The sequence below is a fragment of the Cyprinodon tularosa genome, unplaced genomic scaffold (assembly GCF_016077235.1).
Source record: "Cyprinodon tularosa strain WSP-4 unplaced genomic scaffold, ASM1607723v1 ctg314, whole genome shotgun sequence".
NCBI classification, from domain to species: Eukaryota; Metazoa; Chordata; class Actinopteri; order Cyprinodontiformes; family Cyprinodontidae; genus Cyprinodon; species Cyprinodon tularosa.
The window spans coordinates 1,253,285-1,266,002 of NW_024039024.1; the positions used below are offsets into that span (position 1 = coordinate 1,253,285).

The 12,718-nt window shown below is 35.6% G+C and overlaps 2 protein-coding genes across 2 annotated transcripts; both read right to left on the reverse strand.

Moving 5' to 3' along the window:
- Nucleotides 1–2,398: 2,398 nt before the first annotated feature.
- Nucleotides 2,399–9,835, reverse strand: med19a (mediator complex subunit 19a). Its single transcript, XM_038292591.1, has 6 exons — nucleotides 9,482–9,835; nucleotides 8,914–9,036; nucleotides 5,713–5,846; nucleotides 5,521–5,617; nucleotides 5,344–5,438; nucleotides 2,399–2,763 (listed from the first exon to the last, which is right to left on the reverse strand). The coding sequence occupies exons 1-6, from the start codon at nucleotides 9,699–9,701 to the stop codon at nucleotides 2,698–2,700; spliced, it is 735 nt and encodes a 244-aa protein (XP_038148519.1). The 5' UTR covers nucleotides 9,702–9,835; the 3' UTR covers nucleotides 2,399–2,697.
- A 90-nt stretch (nucleotides 9,836–9,925) lies between these two features.
- si:dkey-6i22.5 (polyamine-modulated factor 1) lies at nucleotides 9,926–12,718 on the reverse strand. Its single transcript, XM_038292593.1, has 5 exons — nucleotides 12,460–12,718; nucleotides 11,471–11,576; nucleotides 11,021–11,121; nucleotides 10,439–10,634; nucleotides 9,926–10,088 (listed from the first exon to the last, which is right to left on the reverse strand). The coding sequence occupies exons 1-5, from the start codon at nucleotides 12,657–12,659 to the stop codon at nucleotides 10,023–10,025; spliced, it is 669 nt and encodes a 222-aa protein (XP_038148521.1). The 5' UTR covers nucleotides 12,660–12,718; the 3' UTR covers nucleotides 9,926–10,022.

Genomic DNA, 12,718 nt, shown 5'->3' on the forward strand with positions numbered 1-12,718 from the left:
TTTCTTAAGTTTATTTTATGATGTGTTGCCTAACTCATGTTACCTTTTAAATGTTGAAGAATCCCACATTGAGGCAGTTCATACTTCTCTGGAGGAAGCATAGATGTGATTCTATCCTCTAATGCCAAATAGTAGTAGATGACTACGGTAAATAGTATTTATTAGTGGTTCTTTAATGTAAGCTGGTTAAAAAAAAAACCTAACACACCAGGATTAACTAAGCTCGGCTGTTAGCCCGGTCTGAAGCAGGCTATCTGTAGATTAAATCACCATGGTAACATATGTGTTGCTGCTTTTGCGAAACTGAATCGAGGTGTAATTAAGCCAGGGAATCTTGGTTTTGTGAAACAGCCCTCAGCTTTCTTCTCATTCACAAAAGTGTTTTTAGTGTTTTGTTTTCATAATAATTTGTTGTTGTTTTTTTCTGTTAGTTATCTCTGGTTCTCTGTCCCAAACCGCATCACAAAGCTTTTTTGTTCAGTCAGACTTTTTTTAATGTGGAGAAATGTGTCATCAGCTTTTGTTGCTGTTTTATTTATTTTGATTTAGATCCTTCAGTAAAATCAGTCTGTTTTAAAACCTAAACCTTAAGATCAAGGGGGGCAAAGGTCAAACTGTGGACATCATCTTACTTGAAGTGCTCTCCTGACAATCAGTACTAACCCGCTGACACCAAAGAAAAAATTTGAGGTTTCTAGCACAGTTACAAGAGCTTATCAATTTTTAAATATGTATATTAAGATGTGCTTTTTCTACTGTATTACCAAAGAATACATGGAATGTGATCAATTCATGATTTTTTTTAGACCAGTAGTTCCAAACCGGAGTCCGCAAGTACTTCTGCGCTGAATATTTCAGAGGTGTCAAACCCAAGTCATGCAAATTGTAGATATGTCCCTGGTACCGTCCTCAGCTTGCAGTCAAGCTAACAGCTAAAATTTGGAGGACACGGGCCCTGGAGGACTTTAGTTTGACACATGTTTTTAAATGCATTTCTGCTTCAGCACCATAAAGGATAGATTAAAGACATGCATGAAAGGGGTAACCTGACAACAGCCAGATGCATGTCTCGCTCGGAGCGAGACATGCATCTGGCTGTTGTCAGGTTATGAAAGGGGGCCCTGATATAGAAAATGCGCCGATTAAACTAGCAGACTCATGATGCATATGAAGAAGATTTGGAGTATTCGCCTATATCTGAGCCCATCTGTAAGTTTTTACACAGAAATGGTTGGATGTTGAGATATTACATCTACCTCCATTTTTCTTGCCCCAGCTTGATCAACAGAAAATCTTTACTTCTATAACTTTCCATTATTTATATATATATATCATTTGTAAAACCTAATTTTTAACTTTGGCAACACACATTTTATTAAGAATACTGAAACCCAAACATTTCTGTAATTTTATATAAATACATAAAGGAATAATTCTGTATAGGAAAATGTGACTGACGGGTGATTGTTACAGTGTCTGAATAATTTTAAAAGTTTTCATTTTTCGCTTTCTGCACATAAATGAACTAGTTTGTGTATAAAATGCGGATACCAGAGTATATTTTATACTTTAGCTTCAGTAGCATTAAGAAGGGAATAATATGTAGATGGCTTGTTATAAAAAGCTTGGATGATTTAATGTGTATTCAGCTTTTATTTTATTGGTCTTGTATTGACTTAGCAAGCAAATGTAAATAGAACTGAGGTGCGATTTGTTACTTTTTTCTAACATTTTCAGCTTGTTTTACAGTATGTGGGTGTGTACAGTATGATAACTTAAGGTTTTAGAGATGCTGGCGGTGCTTTTTCTCCCTGATGTGATTTCACATCTGATTTTCAAATAAAAAGTTTTAGATTGTGTTGTGTGTCAGCCAGCAGGAGAAAAGAAATCTTAAATGAAAACAAAATCTTTGTATTACATAAAAACTGTTTGAAATCAATTGAAAGGTAATTTTTTTGATGCATGTCTGCTTTTTTTTTTTTTTTTCTATAGAAAGTTTTCGATATTGTGCTTTTTTTCCTGTTACCTTCATGGCAGAAGAGGTTTAAGCAACAATAATGCCTCTACCAAATAGGTTCCTCTATGAACCAAAGCCATCTTTCATAAATGTACAGTTTCAACAATAACAGCAACGGACCTCATGACAACAAACTGAAACTTCAATTTTATTCATGAATTCTGATGTAAGCAGAACTTTGTGGCTACATGTGACCTATATGCAGAAACATCTCAGCTTTAAAGATTTGCCTCTACAGTTTGTCCATCTGTATCACTAAGGTTCAGGTTGTAATTTCTTCACACAACTAAGTTGAATTACCAAAAATGTGCTTTATTTGATATATGTCAAATTCCAAATGTGTTGTATATGTCTTTGAATAATAAAGATCCAGACTTGTAATGAAACAAACTTGATAATCAAATTTTATTTGAGTTTGGCATTATGGTCAAAAGAAAAACAAATGAAAGTAATACACAAACAATGGCTGCTCAGTTCATTCACACAGCTTGTTTTTTTACACTTAACTGTAACATCTTAGCATTTTAATCCATCCCATCTGTTTACTCATTGCACACACACACACCCACACAATACAGCCATTCATCTCATTAAGCATACTTTTTTTATAATACATAACCTGTAAAACACACACTTACAAAAATCACACATTCAAACAGACGCACACAGGGGGCCTCCGTTTATCTGAGGCTGTTGCTGCTGGGTTGGGATCCAGCGAGGCCGGGGTGGTCTGGACTGTGGCGGTTCTGGATTAGAGGAAAAAATCAAGTCTGGTTTATGTATTAACACAACAGGTTTATATTTTGAATCTATATTCAGATTAGGGCACGATTCACACAACAGATAAAATAAAAACATGTCTGAAATTGGTTTGCCTATAATCATGCAAATGCTGAATAATCAAAAACTAAAATATTAATAAAAATAGCATCCTCAAAGTCAATTTAACATGTTAATAGAAACATTTGTTAAGATAAGCTGGTTAAACTACTTCACAATGTAATTATTTCATGGTGGCATGCTTTAATAAATCATGATTTTATTTTACTGGTTGGCCTTAGCATGAAGAGAGTGGGGCTTTGAATTTAGCAACCAAGACTTCATCGTTTATGGAGTCCCAGGAACTACAATACATTTAATCTTTTAATTAACTCTGGGTTTAACCTTGAATAAATTAAAAAACTTGATCATTGAATTTCACAATAAAGTGAAACATTTATCATTATCATGTTTAACTATTTATATTGGAAATTTAGAAATGGAGAATTTAAAGCAAATTATAAACAACAGAAGACTATAAATATAAAGCCGGTGCTACAAAAAAGCTGTTGATATGTGTAAAATCCCTTGATCAAATTGAAATGTGATTGGCTTAAAATGAAAAATAATGTTCTGCAAGGACAGTTTGTAAGGCTCGAAAATCAAATTATACGATTGTAATATCTGTGAACGTGCATCACTTTTTATTCAGAGTAGAAGCTCTCAGAATAATTTTTGTACTTATGCCTACACCAGAAAAAAAATAATGGAGGAAATGAACATCCCTCTGCATTCTGCCCTGAACCGTTCTAAAAATAAATGTGTAGTTTACTTTGGTATGATAAACAAGAGGTTGAAAATCGAGTGGCCAAAAAAAACAAAAAAATAACAAAGAGGGATGGAAAGAAATGGCCAAAGTGAAATCTGTTTGGTGAGTTAATACTACTAGGATTTATTACATAGGAAAATATATTAATGATTTTCTTCTAAAAGACGCTGGAATAGGGCTGGGCGATAATTCAATAACGATATATATCGATCGATAGACGTGTGGCGCAATAGAAAAAAAGAGGGTCGATAAAAGTTCGATAAAAAAGAAACGCAGTTTTCCTTCCTTCTCATTGTAGCCTAGCATGTAGGTTTATGCTAGTCACTGCTTCCTCCCAACCAATCACAATTGCGGACCCAGGCACGACGTCACCAAGCGCCGCCCTCTCAAACCTCAACACAGAGCACATGAAGCTGTGCAGCAAGGAGAGGCGGAGGAAATTGTTTCAAAGAAAGGTTTTTGTAGTTCGCCAGTCTGGCAGTATTTCGGTCATGGCAAGTCGGACCAAAAACAAACCACAGTCATCTAGAAAATGTGTTGGGAACCAGTGAAAACCAGTCTGATAACGAAACCAACTTTTTTTTATCATCTCAGCCGCTCACAGCCGCAGGAGTACAAGCTGTGTAGGCCCCGACGCAGCTCTCCTCCGAGGAATCTTCGGAAAATATATATATATTTTCAGTTCTGGGCAGTTTCCCACGTAGTTCTAACAATTGAGATAACAATGCTGAGGGGCCAGAAACTTCAAAGTAATAACTCAGGTTAAAGCAGGAAACGGGGGCGGCGGCGGCGGTGGGGGGGCATTTATTTATTTGTTATATTTATTTCTGGTCACTTAAGTTTATTCTTTGTCAGTATTTAATAACATAACTCAGGTCTCTTAAGTTATTTTTCTTTAAAACAATTCTGTTATGGTTAAAAAAGTTGGTTAAATAAAGATTTAATTCGAAGTCGAAGTGTTTTTTATTAAAATTCAATCATTTAGCAATATTATAAAAAGTCCAGGCAGAGCTGCACATAAAATACGGTATGGTTTCAAATCTTTTCAATAATTATCGATATCGATCAATATGCATTTTTTTTTAATCGATAACCTTTTTTTCTATATCGCCCAGCCCTACGCTGGAATAAAATATTTTTTAGGAGAGGTACTGTACAACAGTTTAAAATAAAAAAAGAAACATTTATTTATATGCAATTGTCTCTTAGGTACCAAAAAAGTACCAAAGTAAGTACAAAAAAGTGCTGGATGTGCTTTTCTCTGTTTGTCTTGTTTAATTTGCTCTCAATCAGGAAAGAATAAGACATAAATAAAAATAATTAAAAAAAAAGTACAGCTGGCATAAAATTGTCACTCACAACATGAACGCCTTCAGAACTACTTCTATATTTATCCGACAGGAAAGGAAAACAGTAAGAAAACAATAATTACCCCATTTAGATTTAATTTTAAATGCTAGAAAGTTCCAAATAAATTAAATTGCAGTCTGTCTGACAGAGGTTAGGCTAACACTAACTAAAGGGAGAAAAGAAATTCTCAAATACTTTCAGCCACTTTTAGATCAACAATAATAAAAGTTACTGCTATGCCCAAAGTGTAGTAATGAGGCCTTTAATTCTGTAGGCTGACAACGTTTACTGAATGTTTAAAGCCCAATATGAGGTTATAAAAAAAGTATTCATTTTATACATAGAGAAAAAGAAAATCACCATGTTGGTATTAAAAGATTATTCTCACCTTCTTCTTTTTCTTGTCTTTCTTCTTTTTCTTTCGATCCGGATCATCATCCCTCTTTTTCTTCTTCTTCTTGGGATCAGAGTCTGAGGGAGTTTCTGAAACATTGAAGAAGCAGCTCGGTAAGTGTTCTGCAGACCAGTCACACTCATTCTAATTTAAACTTTTCATTTGTCATACCTTGAGGTAAAGGGTCCTGTGGTCTGTGGTGCTTGTGTTTGTGTTTGCTTTTCTTCTTTGGAGGCTGTATGTGCATCAGTCTGTACTGTTCTGGGAGCTGGGAAAATGTGCTTGGATTAGTTTACAATGCATAATAATGTTAACTGATCTGTTAAAGATGCTAGCAGAAGGAACAGAATACTGAAATATTACCGGTCCTGTGTGTAGTCTGAAGCCTGTGAGCGAAGCACCAGTCAGCGGGCTGAAGGAGTTCCCACACACTGGAGGCTTATCTATCAGGGAGCGTAACGAGCTGCCGTCCTGAGTACCCGGACAGTCAATCATACCTGCAACAAACAAGACAAATAACTGTCGAAACTCTGGGGTCCATTTTTGGTCAGTGACAAGAAACTGCTAAGAGTAAAATATACATTATTTTAAGCAATTAAGTTCTTTATCTAGAGATTACTTAACAGTAATTCAGCGATTTAGTGTGAGCTGCCTTATCAATACTTCTGCAGCACGGGTCAGAGCAGCCTAAGCTGGATAAGTGTGGCTGCAGGTATGCTTTCAGAAAATATATGTAATTGCTATGTCCATTTACATGAAATGGATGGAGTCTCTGTGACAAAACTGGGTTTATTTCTGTATTTGTGGCACAAATTTACTCAATAATTCTCAATCAACCACTTCAAGTTTTTTTAATTTTTATGTTCAGTAAGAGCAAAAAAAAAAAACCCTACAAAGAGCATTGAGTTTAAGGCTGTCCCAATGTTGGGGTGTGCAATCTAAGTGGAATGTAGTAGGCTTTTATATTCCAAGAGTTTGTCCTGTGCACTGCAATAATAATTGGTCTATTAGATCGGATCTGTTTAGGCAACAGTAGCTAAATTATAAAGCTGACTGATAATTAACAATACAGCCATAGTGACCATCTTTATACTATGTATCCCTAGCTCAAATAACATCCAAATCAAATATCAACAGTTTGTTAATTTCACATAAAAACAAAATGCTTATTATTTCAGAAACTTTTCCTGTGTGTCTCCACAAGAGCGCCAGACCTGTTGGTGGTGTTGTAACATATGAAACATTGAGGGAAATTACAAGCGAAATGGACATCCACAAAACACTGTGTGGCACCACTGTTTTTATTTTTTGACTGAGGTGGGGTTCCATGGAGGTACCGTGCAAACAGTGAAAATAGTTTCACTTTGAGACATGATATTTTAGAAATTTTAGTTTACAGACCTCCAACAGATTGACTTTTTGTGGATCATAGATCAATCCAATCCACTTTTAATTATATAGAACTTTAAAAAACAACAGGAACAAAGTGTTGCAAAAAAAAAAGCAGAATTACCATAGGATTAATCAAAAATATATATAAATAAATAAGTAAAAACAATATAGAAAATAAAAGAGAAAACATTTAAATCAACCAACACCCATGTACTTTTGGGCATTGAATGCCAGGAAATATGAGACTGCAATAGTCAAAGAGGGAGTCTGCCTGCCTGATCAGGTTGATCAAGGAGAACAAAGCAGTACATCAGGATATAGGAGATCAGAGATATATGGTGGGGCAAGGCCACTTAAAGACTTATAACAAAATAAAAGAATTTCAAAATTAACCAGCAGCCAGTCAAGTGAAATTTAAACTGGGGAGATATGTTCAACCTTACATGTCCCAGTTAAAATTTGTGCAACAGCATTTTGAACGGTCTGCAGATGGGCAACTGAAGATGCCAACACCAAATTAAGGGCATTACAGTAAGAGGAGTTTTCAAAAATGTGTTGGTCACTGTCTCAAATTGTGCTTTGCACAGCATGAACTTTATTTTGGCAAGCTGCCGCAGCTGAACAACGATCGATTTGACAACAGCTTTTATCTGGCTGTCAGAGTTAAGATGGCTGTCCTTTTTAAAATCTTTGTTTGTGGCCACTGGCATCACAAACTGACCCAGAGAGCCAAGGTGTAAAGGTAGTGCTGGGATGTTTTTCCATGAGTTTGAGCAATTTTTACTTAAAGCAGGAAACTGAATCACATATTTATATAAAACCACCCAACATATCAAGAAATATTATTAGCCAGATTTAAACCCTAAGAAATCCTCTATTCAGGTCAAAACCGTGCATTCAGCTGAGCTGATGAGAATAAAAATACATTTTGTCCTCAAAGCGAAAAGACCAAAAAAAAAAAAAAAAAGTCATGATTAATCAGGTGAACAAGATGTAGGCAATAAAATATGTCTATTTGGCTTGCAAGTAAGATGAACTGTGGCAAGATTTGTGAACTCACAAACTACCAAAAACATTTTTGCCAGAAGACAACAGTTGTGTTAGCCTTGACACAGAAATGTTTCAGACCAACAACAACAAGCAAAAGGAAAAGATTTTTGACTTTGTGGTTGGGAAAGATGTTTGCATTTTCCTCCCAACCAGATTTAATAAGACTTTGGTTTATCAGTTAACTCTGTTAGTTGTTAAACAGATTAAGAATGTGATACCTCACAGCTGCCACTGTGATTGGCTAAAAGCCCAACATGGGAGGAATGTGTTAATTAATTAACCCAATCAACTTGAAGAATTGCACTGAATGTCCCTCCCAATTGCAAATGCTTTCCATAGGGGCCTTTACAAATGCATACTGCACAGAACAAAAAAATTTACTACAAATATCAATCTTAGTTATGGCAGGTTACTGGCAATTCTAGATGTTCCAGCTCTAAACAATCTGAGACCCTCCCTTGGTACTGATGGAGAGCATTGCCAGTGGAGGAACGTGGAGGGAGGGTATGTGTGTTCGGAAATCCTACTGACCTCTGTTTAGACTGTCCAGCATAATATAAGGCTACTAAGTAACTTTGCATCTCTGTGCCACTTTTAGATCCAAGAATCTCTCAGCTTTTTAGGAGGAGCTGATTGACAGATTGGAGTCACTGTAAGCTGTCTTCATCACAGCCCCATTTTGAAGTTACTCTGATATACATTTCCTGAAAACGTGTTTGAACAGATGCACATCAAATTAGCTTTTATTGAGCTGTATCCAATCTCTTATTGCTATAAGAAAGTATTTTCCTTATAAAACTCTGCTGATACTCATAATGTGCAAAAGTGTCTCACTAATATAGCGGCACGTTCAACGGCTCAACTTAGGATTCCTAATGACAACCATTCTAAATGATAATTGAATCTGGACTGGACAAATCTTCGAAGTTGAAGAAACTCACTGCAATCACCCTAATCTTTAAGCTTTTTTCACTAAACCAAGTTGAGATTTAAAAACTTCAGTCCTACATCAGCTTAAAGGCAAGAGGCTGCTCAAGTTTTTAAGTGAATAAATCTCAATCTAGCAGTGGCCTATGCAAGTTTTAAAAATAAATGTAATGACAGTGTAGTTGCTCAACTTACCTGGTAACTCTGGTAGAAAGTTGCTGAGCTTCTCCTTCACTTTCTTCCCACAGAACTTATTGTAGGCATGTTCCAGGTTGTAGTGTGTGATGAGGTTTGTGTTGCCTGTTAATTCGTTTCCAACTAAAGACACAAATTTATGTCAGCAAAGGTTTCCTCACGAATATATATATATATATATATATATATATATATATATATATATATATATATATATTTATGACAAAGTTATTTGACATACTCTGTAACATTATGTGAACCAGGACTGTTGATGCTACAAGGAAGCACATTCACTCTGGTCTATATTAGGAAAAAGCAAAACTATAAAGTCTATTAAAACAAATCGTTTAAATTTAAGCTTAAATGAGAATGTATTAATGTCAAAATGTACAAAAAGAAACTGTCCTTATGACAAAAGATTGGCTAATAAGTTAGCTTCAACTGTGTAGTTAGCATTGTTAGCACGGTAGTTTACAAAGTGTTTATTAGCCAATAACACGTTATATTTTTATGTTTTGAATACAAATATCACCCAATGTATCCGGGTCGTGTAATAATGGAACTGTACCAGGAAGCTCTCGCAGTAAATAGAAATGTTCGTTCATGACTCCGGACTTTCGCATAGCAGGCCCTTCATCCACGAGCTGTGGTGGAATCTGCCCCGGCATAGAGACCTGATTCTGCGGGATGGGTGGCGGTGGTTTTCCGGCTCCAAAACCTAAAGACGAAGACCCCGGCGGTCCCTGGGCTTCATTTGGCCCAAACAGAGTGGAATACATTTCTGTCATATTTATCAATCAATAGTAATACACAAAACGCATTTAAAGAAAAAAAAAGCCGATATTTTCTAGTTCTCCTATCCGTTTACGGTTAGCGGCTATCCATACGTGCGTCAACTGGCTTCCTTCTCTTCTTTGTGGCTTTATTTTCATGACTAATGTACCGTAATACCGAAAATAAACACGCCAAATACCGTAATACCATGTGCAAACATTAAAAAAAGACCCACAAACATAATAAACTGTATTTGTTTATTTATTTTTTAACATAATGGTTGAGTAAACAAATATTTACATTTAAACAGTTTGCTGTGTTAAAAAAAAAAAAAATCACTCATCAAAAAAATCAACAGGGTTAAGGGAAGAGGCCACTCTTTCAAAGTCGATCACTTTTGCCTGAAAATTACAAAAACAAACAAAAAAGAACCATTAATCAATCAATTTGGATTTTAACTTTTGACCATTTAATATTTTTTTTAATTCACAAAAATATTTAAATCTTTAAAAATGTGTTTATTTTTTCATTTTTGCCTCAAACTTCTTTGCCTAATAAACTAAAAGTTAATTCTTTAAAATTAACCAATGCATGGATCTGCTATACTGATGTCAAGATAATAGGTATTGGCCTGGAAAAGAACATTTAGCGATCAATGTCTAATTTAAGCCCCCAGAGACATTAGACTTATTAAAGCTGCAGCCTGTAAATCTTTAAAGTATGATACAAATTGCTTCGTCTTATTCCTTACATTCCACTCATCCACATCCGTTGAAACGCATTGCTCAGTCTGAGCAATCTTCTCTCTCCCGGCTCGAACCCTCTCTGCCAGCGCGGCGTTTTCAGCTTGAATTTTCTTCAGCTCAAGCTTCATATAAGCTTTTTGCTTCTGATAGTATGGCATCAAAAAGCTGCAGAAGTCCTGTTCAGGAACTCCACTGGGCCGCCTTAGAGAAATGATAAAAAAAGGGAGACCAAAAACCTTACAGCTTTGATAATTATTAAAAGAAAAAGAGTTTGTCTTATTATAAAAGAGCTTGCTCATTTTTTTATTTCGGTGTGATTAATTTAAATCTCCAAATACTACTAAGTTTAATATTTAACCAGTAACTGTTTCCTTATAAAGGCAAAAGAGAACTAAGTCAGCAGTTCCAGAAGACATCTTAATATTCTGCACTCACTTTTATTAAGTGAACAAATAATGGTGATAAAATAGAAGAAAAAAAAAACACAAGCACCTGCGCATGCTTATAAAGCCATTAATTAGCTCTTTTACTTACAGAAAAAATGGTGAGAATGAGAAAGTTTTTTGAAAGTAAAGATTTCTACTGACCATGCAGGTTCAGGGTTGTCCTTTGCCTCATTTTCAAGCTTGTCCAGTTCTTGAAATTTGCTCTCAATCTTGCCTTCTTCCATTAATTTTATGATGTCCTCCTTAATTTGAAGAGAGAAATAAGTGAGAATTTAGTACACAATGTTACTGATGTTCATTATTCACTATAAGGGCTTCTTCTCCAGTCTCCTGCTGAAGGACAGCATCAAATGAAGCACAGAGACCCCAGTTTATACTCCATCATGACACATTTTGTTTCACAAACTATTCTTTCAGACCAAGATTAAAACCACAAAACTTTTGCTAAAACTTTAGTTGAATAATTAATAACACAGCCTGTAAATAATAAAAAAAAATACATCAGTAAAAAACCATTTCCAATGCTGTCTGCAAATGTAAACAATTAAAAAGGCAATTAACTTTACATGCGTTACATATTGTGCTTCTCACCTGTATAGATTTCTGCAGCACCACTGTAAACTGATTGTGAATTTCTTCCATCCTCTTAACGTTCTCCTTGTACAGCGGACGGAACTTACTGGAAAATACCTTAAAACTGTAAGAGAGATGTGTCAGCCCTGTTGTTTTTGCCTCGTTTACAGCTGATTTGTAATTTTTCTGCTTCATCTTTGTGAACAAAAAAAGACATGCAGTTATGGAAAGCAAAGTATTGTTGTGTTTATTGCTTTTTTTTCAGGTCATAAATCTTTAGAAAAACAAATCTGAAGAAAACTGATTTTTTTTTTTTCCAAGACCATGTTAAGATAATTTGCTTTGGAGAAAAAGAGGGCCAGGCTAAGTTAAGACCTTTAGAGATGGACATTTATGGCATTGTTCATCGTTATCATTTCTCAAGTTAAGAAAAAAAAGGTAATGGGTAGCACTGCTGCCATGCAGTAAGAAGGTTCAGGTTCGATTCCCGGCCTTGGGTCTTTCTGCATGGGGTTTGCATGTTCTCCCTGTGCATGCACGGGTTCTCTCCGGGTACTCTGGCTTCCTACCACAGTCCAAAAACGTGTTAAAAAAAAAAGGTGAAAAATTAAAAAGTTCCTAATTCTAGTTAACTATTATATTTAGATGTATAAACTAAAAAAATTAAGTCTCAGTTTCAGCATTAATGCCTCTAAGGTTATGTTGTACCAAAGTTATGCGTTTGTTTCACTCTCAGTGTTTTGCATGAATTTCTTATAGAAGCACTTTTGTCATTTTTCTTAATATATTCGGGAAATTGGCGTTTCTTTTTATTACATTGACATACATTTTTGCCATCAAAGTATCCATATTTTTTTATGTTCCAATAACGTTGATTTTCAAAGTATTTCACTGAGGGCCCTATAAAGGGTTAAATGAAGTTCATTTTCATAGACTACTAACATTTAGTATAGCATGATCGAACTAATTAAAATGTTGTTTCTTTAGCAGATTTACTGACATATTACCTGGCATTCTCTATGAACCTGTTCAGGCTTTTCTGGATCACTTTATCGAACAGCTTCAGCCGGTTGTACCGAGCAGTCGTCTCCTCCGCCGCTTTACCAGAAGCTTCTCCACCGCCTGCTGTATCGCTCTGCTTCTCGGTGGACTCGTTTTCTTTCTGCTTCACATCTTCAGTCTCTCCTGGAGTGTCGTGTTCCTCCATCTTCACCGAGCTTTGTTTACGTTCTTTCGGAAGTACCCGCCAAATCTACGGCAAGCCGC

Coding starts and splice junctions, on each gene's coding strand:
- si:dkey-6i22.5 (XM_038292593.1), bottom strand. CDS start 12,659: ATGGAGGAACACGACACTCCAGGAGAGACTGAAGATGTGAAGCAGAAA. Junction 11,577..12,459: donor AGGTTCATAGAGAATGCCAG/GTAATATGTCAG, acceptor TCTCTCTTACAG/TTTTAAGGTATTTTCCAGTA. Junction 10,635..11,020: donor GACAACCCTGAACCTGCATG/GTCAGTAGAAAT, acceptor CATTTCTCTAAG/GCGGCCCAGTGGAGTTCCTG.
- med19a (XM_038292591.1), bottom strand. CDS start 9,701: ATGACAGAAATGTATTCCACTCTGTTTGGGCCAAATGAAGCCCAGGGA. Junction 5,847..8,913: donor CTTTCTACCAGAGTTACCAG/GTAAGTTGAGCA, acceptor TGTTTGTTGCAG/GTATGATTGACTGTCCGGGT. Junction 5,439..5,520: donor ACAGGACCCTTTACCTCAAG/GTATGACAAATG, acceptor TCAATGTTTCAG/AAACTCCCTCAGACTCTGAT.